The 22,008-nt window shown below is 31.6% G+C and overlaps 2 protein-coding genes across 5 annotated transcripts in view; one reads left to right on the top strand and one right to left on the bottom strand.

Annotated features, from left to right (window-relative positions):
• Positions 1 to 2,617, top strand: part of LOC137919876 (synaptosomal-associated protein 25-like) — a 30,417-nt gene extending 27,800 nt beyond the window's left edge. For 2 of the 3 annotated variants that reach the window (XM_068763094.1, XM_068763095.1), the window contains exon 8: positions 105 to 818. In XM_068763094.1, coding sequence (XP_068619195.1) covers positions 105 to 167 — 63 coding nt within the window. In that variant the 3' untranslated portion in view covers positions 168 to 818. Of the gene's footprint in view, positions 1 to 104; positions 819 to 1,279 lie in introns of those variants that run through there. The other variant, XM_068763093.1, reaches the window with a different exon arrangement.
• A 3,633-nt stretch (positions 2,618 to 6,250) lies between these two features.
• On the bottom strand, positions 6,251 to 20,342 carry LOC137919874 (zinc transporter ZIP1-like). Of its 2 annotated transcripts, XM_068763089.1 has the most exons (5): positions 19,914 to 20,341; positions 12,817 to 13,195; positions 8,557 to 8,764; positions 7,333 to 7,468; positions 6,251 to 6,339 (listed from the first exon to the last, which is right to left on the bottom strand). In XM_068763089.1, the coding sequence occupies exons 1-5, from the start codon at positions 20,188 to 20,190 to the stop codon at positions 6,332 to 6,334; spliced, it is 1,008 nt and encodes a 335-aa protein (XP_068619190.1). In that variant the 5' UTR covers positions 20,191 to 20,341; the 3' UTR covers positions 6,251 to 6,331. The 2 variants fall into 2 exon arrangements, with proteins under 2 accessions (XP_068619190.1, XP_068619189.1); XM_068763088.1 differs by lacking the exon at positions 6,251 to 6,339 and having other exon boundaries at positions 7,310 to 7,468; positions 19,914 to 20,342.
• Between the last annotated feature and the right edge of the window lie 1,666 nt (positions 20,343 to 22,008).

Below are 22,008 nucleotides of genomic sequence, written 5' to 3'. Positions count from 1 at the left end.
AATACATAATTAAAGTATGAACCGGTACGAGTAAGTTTTTGTGTGAAGGTTGTTTTATACATGAACAAAAGACGAGACACAAAACACTTTGTTATATATCTTAGGGCGAATCAAACGATGAGAGGATAAGGGTGGCGAACCAACGCGCGCACGAGCTCCTCAAGTAAACGACGGCATACACACACACACACACTTACAACCACAACCTGTAAACACATACATGTCTCGTGGTCTTATAGACGCCGATTGCAGAGGTTACATTTCATTTTACTGTAAATAATTGTCACAAATGAAATCGATGTGTTTAGTAAAATATATTGTTATTGTAAATAAAAACTTCAAAGTCAACTTCGTCACTGTCATAGCATAGCATAACGCTTCCTTCGGAATGGTATGGTACTGCATTAATCTCTGTAAATGCTTTAGCCATGCGGCATCAATTGCATGCACGAGTACTTTAGTGCGGAATGTATAAGTAATGCAAATCATTACTCGTAACAACGGTCTCGCGGGTATTCTCATATCGTTAACACTCAAACCACTTGACACTAACTTTCCTTGAAATTGTATGGAACAACTAACTTTTCACTTCACAAAATAACTGTTAATTTGTGTTGAATTTTATTTGTAACATGGTTGTGATATGTACAGTTTAATAAGATCTATTCAAGCTGAATTGTAAACAATTCATTTTAAAGGATTGTTTTTGTATGCGTTTTCTTGTTTTCGAATGCTTCTGAAGAAAAAAAAATATGATAATCTTTTAATATAATTCGTGTCAAAAATATTGATTTTACACCCAACACAATAAAATTAAGAGCGACTTACTAATGTAAACAAGTCTTTGAAACCTCAAACTCACTAAAGTTGCAATTGCCAAAAGAAAAGCAGCATGTATCAATTCAAAAGGAAGATTTCAGTAAACTTGAGTTCCTGTCGTAATGGCAGAATAAGCAACAATGGCTTGAAAGATCTGAGGCAAGGTAATTGTACCTAAAAGTGCATTATTTTCTATCTATTAAACTTACTTCTGTTCAATACAATGTTTTTTTTAATATTAATAGAGTACAGGTAAAAATAAAATGGTTATTAAACAACTAAATTTTAATTCAACTTATTTAGTTGATAATGGTTAATAATATATTTTTGGGTTACCGGTCGACCAAAATATTTCACGCAAAATAGTTATTCAGCTTGGACAGATCTTAATAAACTACATCGTAATTTCACGAAAAGAAAGACAAATTGAAGCAGAAAAGAAACGAATTGTTTAACATAGGGTGAATCAAATGAAACGAGGATAACCCTGGCGAACCAGCGCGCACACGAGCTGCTCAAGTAAACGAAGATGGCGTTCGCACAGAGAACACAAACAAAATATATTACTCACATTTACCAATACATAAATTATCCTCTTGTTAACCAAATACAAAAATGTTTAATCTATTTTAATATTCTAAAAATACATTCTGCAATACTGCTTCAACTATATTTAAATTATAAACAGCCAGTATTAGTATTAAAATATAATACATACATGAAAGACAATTATTAATAATTAATTGCGCTGAAAACATACGTTAAATATTTAACGCTATTATTTTTTTCAGCCTAAATGTAGGGTTTGAGTAAAATCAATGTCATCCTTGCAATCGGTAGTCTTAATTAAAATCTTATTTATTAGAAATATTTTTATGACACTTTCAGCCTATAAGAAAATCAAGATGTAAACTCTAGACTTTCTACTGTGTAAAATGAACATTTCTTGTATTTTTTCTTGGACGTTAATTTTTGGTTTTTGAAATTGTTGTATACTAATATCTATCTTATTTAGATTATGTTGAAGTACATAGTTCACCAAAAACATAGTAATGTCTAACATTTTTTTTTTATGAAACCGTTTAGTTTCCATGTCAAGGTGCTCTTTTTATGCAGTAGATTTCGTTTTATAAATATTCGTATATTAATGTATTATATATAATAATCAGTTTCTAAACACATACTAGTTAGATATATAATTGTTTTGCTAAATTGCATTTATTCAAATATTGGGCAAGACATGTCTATAATCGGAAATATATCCTCTGCTTTCTTTCAATATAGAGTATATACGAAATGTAACTTACGTTAGTTATTTATCTGCAGTGATATATACTCATGTTTGAATCCCATAATTCTTAGTTACAAGAATTCGTAATTAAAACCTTTATATAAGTATATGGAATTGTATGGGGCGGGGCATGTGATAATAGTTCGGAATTAAGTAAATAAGTAGCTTGATTCGAGTTTCTTGTATTTGTCTTGTAAGCCTACAAGATTTTTCAGGTTTTATTGATTAATTTTTGATTAAAAACAGTTTGTATCAAAGAACACTTAGTAATGGAATCACAATGTTTGTTAAAACTTATCAATGCAATACTTCCAAGCAGAATCGCAATATCCCGCGCATTATTTGTGTGCGCCCATGGGACTTTGCAAGTAGTCAATAACATTTAAGTGTAGTACATAAATAACTTAGCAATTTTATTTATTTTGTAATCATAATAAAACGTAAAAACAAGAGCAGGGCTCTTGGCGGCTCTTTATTTTTTTAATAAATCCGTTCTATTTTTATTTAATTGAGTTCTTTATTTTTTTTATCCTTTACATTTAAGTAGTTTTATTTTATGTTTAATATAATTGTTCTAAAATGACCATTAATTTATAATAAATATATGAAAAGCAATATCCACAGATGATTAACGTTTTCTTTAACAATGAAATGTCAAAGTATAACAGAGTATGACATCTTTTAAGTAAGTAAACATAATGACATACATTATGCAAACACCACGAGACGGCCACACACATCACACAATCTCACAGACAAACACGCGCCGGCGGCAGCAGTAAGTATAAACTTTATTTTTAATGATTTATTCAAACACAGCTTCGCACTTTTAAAACAGTTGCACAATACTTGCTTTGTCTGTGGTAATTTTAGAAACCTATGTCTTAAGGTTAAACACCAGATTAAACTGTCGGAATTATTGTGACTGTTCCATATTTATATATTGCTGCCAAAACTATTTTGTAAGCTGTATGAGGATACGATTAATGTGTATTAATTTTAATATTTTTATTTCCATTTTTATAAAAAACGTTTTCGCATTGGGTAAGTAAATTATTTGAACACATCGTTCTTCGACAACGCCGGACAGTAACACGTAACATTACCCGCATTTGCAATTCTAGTTAAATTCTTTCGAATTGTTTTCTTATACTTTGTCTGCATTTCAGAAATATTTCCGCAGCGTTAATATATGTAAATATGTTTATATCTCTCGCATCCATAATAATAGTTGAATCATTATTGAAATGTTTAAATTTGAACGTATTCATATTTTAATGTTTCGTACGTATTTATAGGGCGAAAGCAATGAGACGCGCATTGCGGTGGCGAATCAGCGAGCAAACAAGCTGCTCAAATCTTAAGTTGACCGCCACGTTATCTGTTCGTGGTTTATATAATTTGACGTTACCATTATTATTTGTTAAACATCGGTCTGTTCAAGCTATAACATGTTTTTTTAACGAAACTGAAAATATTTTGCAAACATTATAATTCGACCGAATGCTCTGTACCGGACGGACTTATAGACTAGTTGAAGTTATTTACATATATCGCTTTATAATTATTTCTGTCTTACAATCTTTGTGATATGGTGTTTTTGAATGGTAAAGAAACATTATTTTATGTTTACTTTAATTAATTAATATTGTTTATATTTCAATAAGACAATAAAGGTAATATTTTCGGTAACGTCATTTTACATAAATCAAGTACCTGTATCGGTAAGTTGAACCGTGTAGGTGGTTTGCATTGGCATTAAACTTAATTACAAGTCAACTTCTTTAACTTGGAGTTGATTAATTTATTTTCTTGTCAGTGGATTGCGTCAAACATTTATTTCAATTTTGAAATAAAAAATAAATGAATTGTCTTTTTGGCAAAATGTTGAAAATATGTTGTATGTTACAGAAATGGCTTGTAATCAAGTAATTGGTTAAAATGTATCGTAGACAGTAAGCGCAAGAATATATCTGTATAAAGATGTCTTACTCTGCAAGAAGGTTTGCGTTTGACTACTAAAAGGCAATGGATCGTCATAATTTTATCTCATTAAAACTTTTACGACAATCTTGCTGTTTACATTCCTCAAATATAGGCCAGTATAATCTAGAGTTAGACCAGCGCTTTTAAAGTCTAATCTCTTTTAGCAAAAGCCGTTAATTGATCAAGTTACATTTAATTGTATTTTTAAATTTAATATTACATAACGTTGACAAATAACTAGATGATGGCTCAATATAACGTTTGAAAATTGAAAATCGTTTAAAAAACGCTAGTTATCTTCACAGTTATTTGTCGAGCCATAGACAAATATTCTTTATTTAGTATTTAAGTTTCATTAAGGTTAGTTTGTATGTATTTGTTTTATTCGTATTTTTTTTAAATATTACAGTATAAACTACGAGTTTTGTTTAATTGTAATGTGCCAAATTGTTTTTAACGGGACTAACTTACAATTTATGCATATCGATCTACCCTAAAAGTACTAGCATGAAAATCTATAAGCAATTCTATAAATATCACTAATCTGTTATTACAAATTCTAACTATACTTGCTGTTAGATGATTATCAATTAGCGGTATAGTGACGTTTTTAAATTAATCGATGACACCTCTAAATCTTTACAGATAATATATAGTGTAAACAGATTAAATAGTTAAAATGTGATTCAATACTTCTTCGTTTAATTGTAAACACACAGTTTATCAGAAAAAATAATAAATATATATTTTTCTATATTACTCTTCATTTTGTTTGACATCAAGTTCTGCTTTCTCTTAGTTTATAGGTTAAGAACATGGTGCCTGAATTATTGTTGTTATTTGTTTTATTAAGTACACATAGATACAATGTATTTATTACCAAAAATAATGCTTGGTGGTATTATTATTATTTGTTATTATAATAATTACGTTTATTAAGTCAGACCACAGACGACAAAACGTACAAGCAGTACTACATTATATGAAATTAATTAGAATTTACGATCTATTTATATCAAAGTTATGATCTTTGAAGCAGTTATGAATATAATTGTTGATATAGTGTAATGATATAACAAGATGCAATAGTTTATTAAATAGTTGGGCATTAAAAACTTTATTACTCAAAGTATGTTGTTGTAAAGATGAGGAATAAAATGTACCGGCCGTAGGATAACGGATATATAGGAGTGTTATAGGCGAAAATGGCTTAAAGGTTATACTCGTGTACCAGCGATAGTTAAGTGGTTTTTTCGTAATTTTCTCTCTCTCTCTTATTCGTTATCGTATAGTTAAGTCTTTGCGAAAAAGCACACAAATATTACAACTAAGTAAAAATATTTTAATATAAAATATTTTATCTTTCTCATAGAACTTTGTTGTGAAACGTAATGTATCCATTAGGCGTATTAAGCCTACGCAATATCTATTCATAATCAGCCTAATAAAAATATAAAAATAGAAAGAGTAATAGAAATTGTCTATTTTGTTTAGAAATAAAGTAACTATACATTTAGAGTAAAATGTTAATTTTGAATTAAATTATTGATTTGTTAAAATATTCAATCAAACCTGTGTTTCATTTATCCCTCCTTTAATATCGATTTTTATTATTATTAATTATTTATTTACTTTTTTGTTCCCATAAATACTGTGAAAGGTTAGAGAAAGGTTAATACTTATTGACAGAACAGAATCACCCTACTTTATTCGTCAGATAGAGGATATCTCTCTTTCATTCACAAATACGCGTTTATGAACGAGTTAAAGGGAAAGATGAGAATGACCAGTTTTACTATTCAGAATTCAAGAATGTCTTGAATTGCTTTTTAGTTTCTTACTGATTAAAAATGTTTTCAATATTCCTTGCCAACCTTGACCGTGAAAATTCAAAATCTCAGGTTAAATAGAAATCGGTGGAAAATAAAGAAGGAAACAGGAACTATCACTATAAGAACATGCGAATAAAAACCAAATGCATGTAAACGCATCTTTACCTCGTTCTTACAAACAACCCTTTGAATACTGTATTGTATAGTCTAAGCATTACGGGGCTCTTATACGCTGATATAAAAGTGAGTGTAGATTGAGATAGGTTAGGTAAGTAATAAAACTAAATGAAATAATTTACAGATTTTAATCATCTATGTTGACCTTAAAATATATTCTTAAAACAAATTAATGGACATCACAATGTAAATATACTGCGAACCAGTACAACTCTTCCACTCTTCTTCAGGCAGCTGAAAAGAAAAGTCATTAAAATTATAATACTAAATAAACTTTAATTTAATTATGATGTCAAGTAGCAGTTTATGGATTAGTAATATAAAATGCAACTGAATTTTTTCTCGTGTTTATTAATTTCTGCCTTGATATTGTGATTTAAATTGAACGCTTTTATTATAATTATCTAATAGATTCAGGCGTTACTTTATATTACTTTGCAGAAGTCCATCCTATGTAAAAAAAAAAGGACTAATATATAGCTACTTTCGCTATGTAGCAGTAGTCGTGCAATGAAGTGCACCGCCCGCCAGCCCGCTGATAAATGCGTATCCGTCAAACAATGCGAATTGAGAAGAAGATTGCCTTATTCTACAGTAGTTTCAATGGCCAGTTAATGTTGTTAATGTTCTCTCTCCAGTTATCGTAGAAACACAAAGAGAATTAGCTCATGTGCAACCGCAGTGACTTGAGTTTTGTTTTTGTTTTTTTTGGGATTGGTATATCTTGCAACACATAAAATAAATAACACAATTGTTTTGAAAATCAAGTTCTCGAACTTTAGCTATATCCTAAACAATATTTTTGTCGTCATTAACATTTCAGACAAAAGATTTCCACTGCTGGACATAGGCCTACCGTTCGTAAACTGCCTGCAGTCAGCGTCTTCAGGTGACCTTTACAAATTCGTCTGCCCACCTTATGGGCAGCTATCCTATACTGTGCTTGCTGTGGTCTCTACTCCAGAACCATAAAACCCCAGCAGCATCTGTTCAGCTTGTTATGTGGCCTGCTCATTGCCACTTCAACTTGCTAATCCGCAGAACTTCGTCGGATATTTTTGTTTAATTCTAATTTCTGATCTCAAAGAAATCCCGAGCATAACTGCCTCTTTGGCCTGTCGAACGACTATTATCTCGCTAATGATAATTAAATTGAGAGACCGATACTTTTAGTTACCAATATTTTTATAATAAATGGTAAGATTTAAATAATTAACCAAAACGTACCAAGTTCAACGATGAGTTCTAAAGACACCATGAGCGAAAAACCGCCGATAGCACAAAGGAACTGGGACAGACCCGTGCGATCCTGACGCCATACTTCAAAGAAAACTACATACACGAGAGTGCCGCACGCTAGACCCTGCAAGTTCAAAGAAAACATGTAAATACGTACAACGCCTTTCCTGTTATATATTGACCAATACTGTTTGGCTGTTGGCGTTCCAGCTTCAGGATTTGACATAGAGCGCTGAAAGTAAATGTACAGTAACTATACGTCTACCCCATTAACCTTATTAATTGAACGCTTTTATTTTCTTTTTAATTCATAAGCTAAATTATAAGTGGTGGAACGGTTATATTATCAATTTAAAATATATATTTAACGAGAATCATATTCTGGAAATACTCAGAAAATTCAAACCAAAATAACTAGTTGGTAGTTAGAATTATCTTTAATTGCCATAGAATCATACGCACTGCAATTTTTTTTTGCTGAAATAACATCGACTGTCTGGGTGATTGGTGAGTGTATAGCTCATTAACATAGCAATGGGTTTCAATATTCGCATTACTGCCATAATGTTATTGTACTGTCGGAATCCAAGAGAAAACAGAATACTTGTTTCAGAGTGATTAGGATTTATATATGGAAATATAAGGTTTTAATATTAAGAACTGGGACATATAGCATCAGTAAAATTAGCAAAGACAATTATTTTTTAATGTCTGCCGCTACATAATCAAGCCTAATTTACAAAGTCACAACACGGGCTCCACCGACATATTATTTCAATCTAGGTTTTAAAAATAAACTTGTTTAAAAAGCCGATTAACTTTTGATACGATAAATATTACAAACAGGATCATTTCATTATTTACAAAATTCTTCTTACCAAATCGACTTTCGCGTGTCGTATTTGAATACAAATTATCAAGTTCTTGCTAATAACAACTTCTTGTGTTCACCATGACGCAAGAACTCCGTAAAGAGGGTCACATTTATGCAAAGGTAAAAACAATTACAAAGAACAATAAGAATTATTTAATGTGTAAATATTAAACTGTTTTCCATTAACTGAATCAATGATATTCGCATGACGTGTGTTAAAATTAAATATGAGCAAATTTCGCTTCCATTAATATAAAATAACGTAGAACATCAATCTACATACAGTACAGGTCCGTAAACTCGCGCACGTAGACCTTAATATAAATTAAAAAAATTACCTGTAATATAACTGAAGCCATTCCTGCCTCAGTAGCGCCAGCACCACCGACTAGCAGGATGCCCACACCTATTCCCAGCGCTGATACAAAGGAGAAGATGAATATGTACACGATCGAGAGCCAGCGCTTCGTGCCTGCGGCCAGAAGCTCCACTCCGATGCAGAAGGCGATAATGTATTTATGGGCGGAGACTGCTCCAAACATATACCTGTAATAATAAACACAAATTCATTCTGACTTCTGTAATACATGAATACCGATATTTATTAAAAATAAACATTACTGTTCGAAAATTTCATTCAAACATATTTTTATATCAATACGTTTAAGCTAAATATAGGCCACCCTCATAAATTTCCAATAGGACCAGTTGGAAGCGTCTTGCATTCAGTGTCTTTAGATGACCTTAGCACAGTCGCCTGTCCTTATAGGTGCACGTCTTAAGCTGCGCTTGCCAGTTCTATATCTATGGGGAAGGGACCTACAACAGTGGCTAATAAAATTACATCAATGAACAGATATGTACTTGTTTTATTTCAACTTCGAAGATGGGTGAAAGGTTCTACTGTGTCTTCTAACACAGGGATACAGTTAGGCGTATAATTATAGGTGCGTTACCTATCGTTTATCAGCAAAGTAAGTATAGAATATAATTGCAATTGATTAGCTGAACCAACGTCGTTTTTAAAGTTATAATACCTTAAATACGACCGGTTCCACTTTTCTGAAATTTTACATACTCCTCAAATAACAACCTAAACCTAAATTCTCCCTCCGATGGAATGTAAGGGCCTATGACGAGTCTTATCTGGAGTCCCCGGGCTTAGTTGCTGACTTCTCAGCGTTTAGCGCAAACCAGTGCTAAAACTGTAATTGTCAAAACTATTATATACACAAGCAGATGATTTAAAAAAAAAAACCACTAGTTGCTTTTTTGAACGGTAAAAAATGACGTTATGTTAGTAACATATTGAATCGTAGTGTCCTGTGTAGGAATTCCCGTTGTCCGTCGTTCTAATTTCACGGCGGACATTGCTTTGATTAAGATTGGGAGCGCGGGCGGAAGAAACTATGATCTGGATTATCCGCTTTAACTAGTGTTGCCATATTGAGGTGCCATGTCCAGGACAATTATAAAAATAGCTTGATCATCTTGTGAATTTTTAAACAAATAAGTAACAGGTAAAATACATTAATACGGTGTTTTATAAGATTACAAATAATTGTTTTAGTTGCGTTAACATATCATGTGGAATGTGGGTACATATTATGTTACATTTGCCTACTTTGCCTATTTTTAGGTGCTCTTTCATGACAGGTGACGAAGGGAAGACGTCAAAAAATAGTAAAACGATGATGAGGCATTTTGTTTGTAAAATAATTTTTAATTAATAACCTAGTAATTAGTCACCCATAGATTCAATCTCGCCTTTCCAGATAAACGTACAATATCTTCATACAAGTATAAAATAACTAAAATATCCAAGATGATGAAAACTAAATAATGTTATTTAACCTTCATTAATTTTAGAGAAATAAAAGAAATCATATTTCCCCAATAAATTAATTACAAAATCTAATAAATCACAAAAGTGTGCTGATACTAGTTCTTACTTGATGACTCCATATTGTTTAGTACGTCGCCCACCTAGTCTGAGATTTTTGTTCGGTGTGTGTGTGGTTAATAGATATGTGAATATAAACATTATGTTAAAATGAATGATTATATGTTAGTAAATTATACAATCAAAGATTTATACAATAATTTAATTGGAATCTGTACACAACATCGATGATAGAATTCATAAGTAAATATGTCATATATATATATACTACTTCTCTACAAGTTGGTGATAAGATCGGTCATAGATGAAACAGTATTAGGTGATAAAAAATAAAAGATAATTAACACTGCAAACGATAAAAAAATTGTCGATGACTAGATCTTGATTTCCTTTTTCAATCATTAATAACGCGGCCTAAGGTCTTCAAGTAAACACGTATTTGGAGATGAAAGGTAAACCGCAACACCCAGGCAGTACGAATATAATGTATAATGGCTGAAATACCAACAACTTGTGATTTAAGATGTACAAAGAATTCGTGCTATGAAATGTATCTTACAGTTTAATTACATTTTATGATAATTGCTTCTTTATAGCTTAAGTGATATTTAGATAATGGTTACTGTTCACTTAAAGCGATATGCATATTGTATAAAATTAGCAATCAAATTATTTTAGTAAAAGTTAATTTATGTAACCATAAAGGTCTGTGTCGGGGGTAAAATATTGTACCACTTTTTAAATATTTTCACATTAGTGATTTTTTATAACCGTTGCAATGCACTGTAATTGAACAACGTATATTTGTTGCTATCATACTCACAACTTTTAATGAATGGCACACTAATATAATAAAAAAATTTTAATATACAGGCATGCTATGACTTCAAATAGCTATTGTGAAAGCTTTTAAGAGGTTAATGTACAGCTCGTCATTTCAACCCGTAAATATCCACTGCGAAACATAAGTCTCCCCTAAAGATATCTACGGGGGGTACACCATAATCGCCACGCTTGGCAGGTCGGTTGGCGATTGCAGTATGATGTTATAGTACGCAGAGGACGCTACTGCACATCATCTCGAAACTTGTTGTTTGCTTTGTTATTACTGCACAAAGTGTGAATTATTGTTTCGAACCTGTTAGAATGTATAGTTAATTTTCTGTTAATTAACGTATGACATTAAACAAAAACAAAAAATTTAAATTAAACATAACCAATATATAACATAGCCGAAATCCTGTGTTTCATGATGTTTCATGAGACAGAATAATTATTTATTTAAAAGCCTTTTGATTTATTAAGTATTTTAAAAGAATATCTATTTGTACACGTCAACAAACTGCAGTAAGATCTTCATAAATTACATTATCGTCTATATCTCCTAACCTAGAAAACTATCCGAACCAGCAACTATGCAAACCTAGTTACAACTAAAATTAAATATCATAGATTAAATAGTCAATTTTATCTTAAGTATCTTATCGTATCTTGAACTCTTTTCTTTCGACATTTCACTGGTAATGTGTAATCATGAGAAGTACTTAATCTTTGACAGTTCTCATCATAAGCGTTTTGTCGAAGACGTGAGAGATGAAGAACAGAGATTCGTTAATACGAGTGGCAGATCATCTCCCGATAAAAGAAGATAAAGCATACGTGACCACCTGTATCGCTTACATGTTATTACGAAAATTATCTTCACGTGTTCTAAATAAAGATTCATTGGAGCGCCTGTAAGCCTTCCGCAGGAAAGTGGCGACAACAAATACCGTTCTTAATCCCTACACTGAAACTATTAAGCAATAGAATACAAACTGAAAACAGAATTTTCTATATAGAATATGCAGAGCGTTTCTCAACTCAGTGTACCTTATTGTTAGCTTGGTATATACCAAGCTTATTCTTTATAGTACAATATATTCTCTATTTAATCTTATAGCTGTTATTACGTGGTTCTTATATTATTAAAAAAAAAACAGTTGAACGCGATACATATCAAAATATTGCTATTGCGTCATTATCTAAAGGGAATTTTAAGTTATCCCATCGCACTAAAGTTCTACACGTTTACCTTAGCACAGAATAATATTTCAAGATTTATAACAACTGTAATAATAAGTCAGACTAGACGAGAAAACTAAATTTCGTAAGTTTTTGTATTATATTTATGCACAATTTTCCATATTAAGGTAATAAAAAAGCTATATAGTTTCAAAAGGTTGAGCTCTGATGTATTATATATTCATTACCGTTGACATTTTAACCGTGGGACATCCACTCTTGGACATATGGATTTCCAATAGGACAGGATTGAAACAATCAGTATATAACGATGGTATTAACAAAGCTTTCTGTCCACCTTGTGGGTAGACATCATACTCTACGCTTGCCGGTCAATTGTCTCCACTCCTGAACCTCAAGGCTCCAGCGGCCACATAAGGCCTGCCCACTACTACTTCAACTTGCTAATCTACTGGGTTATGTCGGTAACTTTTATTCGTCTGAGGATCTTTTAATTCTCAATTCGACATCGTATAGAAATTCCGAGCATAACACTCTCCATGGCTCGCTAAGCAAAAGTGAGCTTGCAAATTAAATCCGTAGTGATAATAAGGACACCACGTATCACTTCGGTAATTCATCATCATGTGTCGTATTGTCATTAATAAATAAAGCCAAGAAAAACACTTACCATACATTTCCGGAAGAAGACTCTAATCCGACCGCGAGACCCTCGAACAGTTCGTGGATGGACAGCGCCAATACCACGAGCAAGCCTCTCAAAGCGGAAACAATGGAATCATCTGTGTATTCGATAGCAATATGACTATGTCCGTGATGTCTTCCTGCTTCCACTTCCTTACTGATCACATCCTTGGATTCCGAACTGGCACCCTCGTCCACACTTCGCCGGATGCTGAGTACTCTGGTGAAGCTTGTGTTGGCTGTTTTATTTTCCCGATTACTAATATACACATGGACCAGCTCTTCGACTAAATACATCATGAAGAACCCACAGCACATTATCAAGGCAGCCAGGTAAATCGGTAAGTGGGGGAGTTCGCCCGTTTCTGTAAATATCGTAAAATATTAATGTTAGTTCTAGGTTGACATACCTATGGGTGAATTAATACATATAATTTATATCCTGTAAGAAGAAATAATACAAAAATTTTGTTGAAAGGTAATTTTATGGTGAATGAAGTACTCCCTGATTGCAGGACGTTAAACGAAAAATATTGAAGGGCATAGAACATATAAAGCATGTTGATTATGACATTTTTAAGGTCTTAGTTGTAGTTCCAAAGTGGGGAACAAAACCTGGACAAGTTGTAGTACCCAGAAATATAATTTTTTGAAAAACTAACTACTCTAAATGTGCAACAATCTGTCAACGCGATATTTAAAAAGATAACTATATACAAAATCTTAATCTTCATCGGACAATGAAAAGATCTTTAATAATTTAACAATAATATATATATATATATATATATATATATATATATATATATATATATATACTGCTTTTTTATACAACAGGCATAGTATATCTCTATCATTATAGTAATAGTTGGATCTTCTAGCGTTCTCTCGACGTATATACGAAAATTCTATAAAGTATCCAAAGTGGAAAATATAAATACACAAACATTTTGATTCAAGTTAAATAAAGAAAAACCAAACTACTGGCTATTATCGATCAATAGCAATGATATATATCACCTTATCTGCCATAAAAATAACGTACACTGCACAATATTTAGAAATACAAAGGTTTGTGCGGCACATCACTATTATGAGGTAGGCGTAGCACTTTCTATCAGGTGATCGCCCTTCTTATCCATTGTTTCTTTACTGTTAATAATCCTTGTAATAAACATAAAAGAATTCTTTTGTTTTAAATGACTAAGTGTATGTAGAAGCGCCATGCGGTTGCTTAGTCATAATTATAAATAAAAAAATATAGTTTTTTTAATTTGTAACAATGAACCTTTGCGGAAATATTAAAGAGGCACTTTACAATTAACATAAATAGACACAGCAGTATGGGCATCCATAATCCATCTGAACTAGCGCACGAATTAAATCTGGCGGTCAGGTTTTGATACCAACAAAATGAAATATATCAGACCTGAAAATTATTGAGGGCAGTAGTGACCAGTGTGCATATTATAAGAAGAGTTCTCTTCCGAACGCTATAAAAAACAAAACACCGGTCCTATTGCAAATCTTGGAGAGGAAAAGAAACAATGTATAAAGTCATTATTTTTTCGAATGTTGTTTCGTTCAATTATATTACAAAGGTCCTAATTCAAATGATCAATTTTCTTTCATCGTCATTTGCCATCCATCATTACATGTATTTATGCTACATACATTAAGCTAAAAATGATGTATACCTAAATAAACAATATATTACACTAAAATATAAAAATGCAATAATTTCTACAAATTTATTACAACAGTACTGGAACTTATCGAATTCACTGAAAGAATATAGCTACAAGCATTCGTATATAATTAATGACAATAATCCAATCAACTGAAATTAACGTGAAAGATTATCACATTGATTTGCTTAGTATTAGCACAAAGTCCCAAATAGCTTATAGCTTAAACTTTTTTAAATTCTAGTCATTGCTATCAACATTATTATCTGCCAAATACTTTTAGAGTCGTCTAAAAAGATATTAGAAATTTTAACTATTACATGTCTATAAATTTCTTTTTCACACGTTATCATTTTATAAATAAATATAGTAATGCTTCTTAGATAAAATCTCCGAAGTCAATAAGATATGATAAAAACTTAGTACGTGCGAAACAAAGTATTTAATTTGCTGATATGATTTTTGAAATGTATAAGAACAAATTTTTATAAAAATAGATTGTTTCCGATGTGATTCATTAAAACTATTGTTTTTGGGTTCATCATACAATTCCATCGTTATAGTTATACTTGTGTCTCGTCCGAATATGACTCCAGCACTGCTGGATAAGCAGCGGTGCCTAGCCTATAGCTTGGAAGCACAACGCTCTCCAAGAAACCTACCAGCTTATCCTACCCATCTCACAAATATGGAGAGAAAGACAGTATTTCACTTTGTTGTTAGCCAAAGCATCACTTCGCGGTCCCGTTCCTTCGGTAACGAGCGACGAATTTAAAGACATAAAGCCCAGAACCAGACAAAATCACCAACAGATTGACAAACTTTTTCTACTATTTTCATGCAGATATTGGTGGTACTTATTTACATAGAGGCAATAATAAATGGCTTCTTGTCCAATAAATGCAAGGTAACCTTGTTAATAGGCTTTCACAAACCCTCCAAAACCGCAACTACCCGTACCTCATATTGACTAATAATTCTTCTCATAACCTTTGGGAAGATATGAACGAAGAAAATAATTATTAAATAATAAAATATATTGAATAGTAAAATGACTCTAATCAATAAGGTACTCTTCTATTCTCTTTCTGTAGCTCTTCTGTTGCTTACATATGAAATAATATTGTGATCACAAAATATGGTGAATTTGTTTATCAAATGTAAATTCTTTATCAATTCTTCCATAACAATTTATTCCTGTTCAAAGTAATCCCCGTCCGACAAAACGCATTTTCGTTAACGCTTCTTTCAGTCCTCGAAACAGGCGAAATATTCTTTTTCCGGTGTTCCTCGATATGAATCGTGCTATTACCGCTTTTTTTTCCAAAAATTGAGTTTGAGACACAACATCAACCAACTTTTGACAAACAGATGCTTGACAAATGTTATAGACAGCCCTAGCAACCTAAGAAAAAAATACCTGCCTTACTAATGCTCGGGAGTTTTAAATGATAATTTCACCATACTTTTTGATCACAGATATAAGATTTATTGTAATGCTGTTTGTTAAAATATAATGTGAATTATCCAAAATTAACACCAAAATATTTTTTTACATCAGAGGTCTTCAAGATTTGGGATTTTGGGCAGTAGCCTGACTTGCTCATCCCTCGGAGTAGTACTTTGGAATAACTTGTTTTAGAGGATATAACAGCCTACACGAATGGCTGCCTATAGCCTACAACCTACACAAATATTAAATTATTTAAATGAGAATAATAACAAAAAATTCTTAATAACATCTTAAGAAACATAGTTAACTGTCCTCGTATAATTAAAGCAAGCAATCGTGTTTCGTTACAGTTGATGTTTAACACGCGTTAATAATTTTAAATTAAACGAATAATTTACTTTAAAATAATTTTAAGTTGCAATATGTGAGCTATAATGTTTCAAATAAAAACGGACCACAGAAAGCATATTTTTTTCTTTGGTGATGAAACGTGTAAATTTTAAACTTGTTTATATTACTTATTGGTTACGGTTAAATATATTAATTCGTAAGAAATAGTAGTAATTTCAGATAGACACGATTTATCATGACTCATAATATGTTCTATCTCCGATACAGCAGAACGATATTGTTTAAAAATCCTAAATAATAACAAACATTTTCTCTTTAAGTTTACACAGTTAATTATTTTTAAAACAATGCTAATGCTCTTTGCCTTTGACATTTCTCTGGCTTCATCGGGTTGGGGGGCCTCGAAAATCTTAGGTTACCTAGGCGGATGCTCCATGAAAATATAAAGCGCGGACGTCACTAAGGGTGATCTCGGCAGGCAAGCACTCGAATCGCGTTTAGAATTCTTTTTCGAAAGTGCCTAAAAAAGAAGGACTTTGGCGCGATAAGTTGCTAAAATCTAATTACGGAAAGAATTTCTGGAGCTAGTATTAATAATACTTCGGAAAGAGCACTGGCAGAAGTAGCGAATCCCAGGCATAATTTCTCTCGGTAATAGGGGAACCTGCCCAGAAACGTACAGTATCGCAAATATGCAGTACCCCACTCTCATCGGCGAGAGGAGTGTGATCGAGAAGCAGAGTTGTGTAATTCGGTTCTGTTACAATTGTCGCACACTCAGAGGTCGAATACAAGTCTCGGTGTCAAGAGGGTCTGACGCTTGCAGTCGCCTGTGACCCTGCGCATGACCCTATTCTATGACATACTTAATAACAATTGTATTATATTTATAGTAAACAAATTTGTATAGTTTTATATGAAAGGGTAACAAATTTTGTTACAAAACAAAAATAAAACCCTAGAATCGATCTTGCATAAGTATACTGTTTTATTGCATTATATTTAGATGGAAATTGAGGTTTAAAATAATATTGTTGTTACGTTTTATATAATCTATTGGTATATTGAAGTTTAATTAACGAATTTACAACTTTTAAATAAAAAAATGATTATCTTTTATATGTGAAAAGATCGTATAAATGGCATCAAATAACAATTACAAATTTTCTTCGAATACTGATTACTTGACACGATTAATTGATGAAATAGTGTGCCATTGATAAAAATAATCCGTATTGCCCAATCCATTATTATTGCCAAATTACAAACAGATTATAATAATCTAAGGATAAGATTATCAGTAACATTTAACAATTAAACGTAGTTACTCAACCAGGTCATTATTTATAACAAAACAAATGTAAATTCTTTGAGCATTATTCAATAATATAGTAAACAATAGACTATCAAATAGCAATTACATACATTGAGTACATCGTCAAATAATCCGAGGATAATAAACGAACAACATATTTTCGAACAGATTCCTAATAAATTTTTCATTGATGTCTCATTTGCAGATCTGCTTCAATTAAGTCTTCAATTGTTCAAAAGTTGTCAATTAAGTCAAATATGTCTTTTGAATTATATACTTGTTATGTACTTTATATAACAAGAAAATAGTTACAATATAAAAATATTAGCGGACCGAAAAGTAATATCGCTTTCTTAAGTTAAAATCACATGACTACATTCTTAACAAGTTTTTATTACTAATCAACAATATATTCACCTTCGTTATCAACAACCTTTTACCATCTTATATACAAATTTTCAATACCGGAGCGGTAAGAATTAATCTGTTTAATTTATTTTATGTAAAATATGTCGACAGAAACGACATTACTTTGCGGTCCCCCTAATATTAAAATATACTATACTAAGTGTCATTATACCGCTGTTTTTTTAAATGCTACAAAAAGAAATTGAGATTCTCATAATTAATGTCATTTCAATTACTGATTCAGTATGACATACTGAATATGGCATTGCTATTCACAAATATTCAAGTATCTATGAAATGGTGTAGACTTTTTGGAATGTATACTGCATTGAATGCTATTCACATGTTATTATGTCACATGTAAACAAACAGATCACTTTTGCAACACTAGTAGATATTTTAGATAGGTACTGTTTAAAAAAAATAGTTTTTATACTATCCCAATCCGCGCTTACCCTTACAGAAACAGTCTCTATATTTATGTTATCTATTGCATAGATTCGCAGTTGTCGCGAATGGAATGCATTCCAAATCCGTTGCATGATTATCTTTCGTTTTCAAATTTAAATTTGGAATGATGTAGTTAATAAATGACAGAAACATGATTATATGGTACGATTCAGACAATTCATTAATTCAAATTATTAATCATTGACTCACAAGTGATTGATTAATAACGCATTCAAGAAGCTTTATTGGACTTTGCAATATTATAGAAAGTTTCTTTTAATTTGTTGATAATTTAATTAAAAAGCTTTAGCTTAACACAAAATTCTTTTGAATGAATGTATTATGACATGGATTGTCTAAGACAAAGATTATTATTACAATACAATTGATAGTTGTTCACAGACTACGTGAGACTCAAACTTAGAAAATATGAAAGTGTTTGCATAAAAGTGTTAACTTTAAGAGGAATTTACAATGACGTGAATTCTTATTTTAGGCAGAAAATTTTATGTTAGGCCCTCTATTGAACACTAATATTAAATATATATTAAATGTGAATGTTAATTTCGAAACCAAATGGCGATAATTGTGCCATCGAGAGTAAACAAACTTGTTTTAGGATTACGCGTTAAATTTGCGTTTCCCCAATATAGTTGAGTATGATAATGAAGACGTTGGAGGCTAACTAAATTGTAAATTATGCATTAAATACACTGTAAACATTCAGAGCTACGAAGGTGAATGATTTTGTACTAAACAAATACTGTCAAAAGAATCATTTAATATTTTGTGAATCATGACAATTACTAAATGTTAAGCAAAAAGTTTTTTAAAGTCTATATTAAACCTAGATGCTTTTACTTGTCGCTTAGCGTTTTAAGTACTGTCCTGCGTTTGTCATGTCTGGGGCATCAGTGAAATTTATTTCAACTTTCTATACGTACTTTTAAATTGCATGCAATATATTCCTTTTTTAATTAGTTATTTTTAATATTGTTTGGGTGCTTAGCTATTTAATGCAAGGAGATCTGCATATATTTCACTTTTAAAATTTAATTCCTTTCTGCCTTTCCGAAAATGTATAAACATTTACAATGAAATTAAAACAATTTGCTTGTAAGTGATGAGCTTAAAATAGATAAATTTACAATGTAAAAAATTAACGCGATTATAAATCGATCAACTTAAGTTATAAACTTTATTGGTATGAACTTATATTTTAACTTTGAATTTTAACTAAGACGTGTAATCGAGAAATTGGTTTCTATGCCTATTGCAATAACAGAAAATTGTTAAACCTCAACAGTTTTTCAATAGTAAGACAAAAATTTTAAAAATTTCAAATAAAGTACAATCTTAAAGACAAACTGCAAAAGGATTTTCTTTCCTAGTTAAGAATATGGCATAAAAAATTTTACCTTGTAACAATTTAATGTTTTCGTCCACTTCTGGCAACAAATGCATGAAAGTCGTTGCAAATAAAACTCCTCCGCCAAACGACAAGAGTCCGATCACTAAGTTGTTAGAAGCTCGCATATTGGGACCGGCGGATTTTGTAAACCAGTCGTACTTCATTGAAATCAGTGTCGGTATACATCCTACTATCATGGACACCCCGAAAAGGGTGATCATAGTTATGATCTTGGCTTTCAGCGCCTCTCCTTGATCGGCATTGTATATTGCTTCTATATCCATGGTTCAGAGTCGTTTATTTCGAATTACTATCGAGGTTAGTCACGTAACAGTCGAGCGTATCCCCACGCGATCTACGGCTCTCGTGTCGGAGGAGACGTTTATATTGCAACGTCGATCACACGACTGAGCCGACTTCGCCTCCGGCCGCCGGTGCATTCGCGGACTCTTGATAACAACTTCATCATTAATGATAAAAATGACAGCGGCTGTTTGCCAGCCGTCTCTTCAATTAGGCATCGCCGTTCCCGCCGCGAGAAACAACTACACGCGCTGTTACGCGTTCCCACTTGCTGTAAATGTGTTTTCTACGTAACTAGATTGTATTAGATCTGTTTATCTGTCACTTAACACAGTACGGCTTCTATTTATATTATTGTTTGTTAAACAACAACACATCTCTCATCGTCGTCCGCCGCATCATGCAGGCCTTGTATGTATTCGTATTATCATTAAGGCAAAGGTATTAACAACATTGTAAATTGATTTCTTTAACAATCCAATAGTTGATAGACTGTAATTATTCGCACCCCGTACACCTAGTATGATAAAAAAATAATAAAAAAAACTTAAGTGCAAACAGTCAAATTTGTGGTTTTTTACATTGCCCTTTTAAATTAAAAAAAAAAAAATCCTTATATGCGTTATTTTAATAGGTTGTTACAAGTACTTTTGAATCGACAATCAACATGAAAAAATCTGCATTTTCAGCCCTACAGTAAGGTACCACTGACTCGGAAGGCAGTTTTCCTGAGAAGTACCGGCGAGGCACTTAACATGATTAGCTTCCTGAGTGAGCATCAATATTTAATTTCACGCAATAATATCAGTATAGTATTCTTGGATGGAATAATATACTTTTTTAATATTGGTTCTAAATCTCTCCGGTAGCAAGTCTGAAATTGATTGTGGAATTTTATTGTACATATGTATACCTTGTGTCATAAATGATTTATTTAATTTTTAAACGTGGAGTAATCAATTTTTATATGCCTCGTTAATATGTTTTAATACACCGTCTCTCAGCTTTTTAAATAATTTTGTATATATTGTTACGGATAATTAAAACATTCACATAGTCGTAACAATACGCAAAGAATACCGAGCTCCCTCGAAATACTGCTAGCACTGTTCTTTTTGATTTTTTATAATTAATAAAATAATAATGTTTTATCGCTGTGAATTTATTTCTTAATTGCGGACCACGCAGACTTCGCGTAACGTGTAACAGCCATTAGAATGAAAACAAATTAAGAATTAGTTCTTATAAAATAACTTGTTAGAAACGTTTGTCTAAATCAAAGTACTCAAAAAAATTTTTGAGATAAAAACCTAGTAGCCAATAACGCATTTATTTAGAAAATGTATTGTTTATAGGTAATAAATTTTTGCAGATTAAGATTAAAAAATATTACACTAAAATTAATTTTTGATTTTTATAAACAATTCTATAAAAAATTATCATCGTAAAAAATAGTCGAATTAAGATGGAAAATAATAATGAATGGTCTCTTTTAAAAATATCTAAGCTGTCCAAATCTACATAGCTGTGTCCTTACACGTACAGGCGAAATCAAATGATAAACAGCACGTGCTAACATTGAAATGTCTTTCACAAATGTAACCATTAGAATTAGATTTATATGTTTTTCTTATATCTTTGTGTTTTTAACGTTTGCAATAGATCACAAAAGTCGACCAAACAATTAATTTTAATGTGGAAAGTTAAAATCGAAAGCCAAAAACCCAATTTATAAATAAAGCATTTACCAAATAAAATAGTAACTTTTCAACAATGACAAAATCGTAGCTGAAATATTA

Source organism: Battus philenor, unplaced genomic scaffold, assembly GCF_028537555.1.
Source record: "Battus philenor isolate CCGP_79_NKW_IND1 unplaced genomic scaffold, ilBatPhil1.0.hap1 SCAF_17, whole genome shotgun sequence".
Lineage (NCBI taxonomy): Eukaryota > Metazoa > Arthropoda > Insecta > Lepidoptera > Papilionidae > Battus > Battus philenor.
This window is presented reverse-complemented; position numbering and strand designations above follow the sequence as displayed.

Coding starts and splice junctions, on each gene's coding strand:
- LOC137919874 (XM_068763088.1), bottom strand. CDS start 20,190: ATGGATATAGAAGCAATATACAATGCCGATCAAGGAGAGGCGCTGAAA. Junction 13,196..19,913: donor AAACATTAAATTGTTACAAG/GTAAAATTTTTT, acceptor CGATATTTACAG/AAACGGGCGAACTCCCCCAC. Junction 7,469..8,556: donor TGGCTTCAGTTATATTACAG/GTAATTTTTTTA, acceptor TTGAACTTGCAG/GGTCTAGCGTGCGGCACTCT.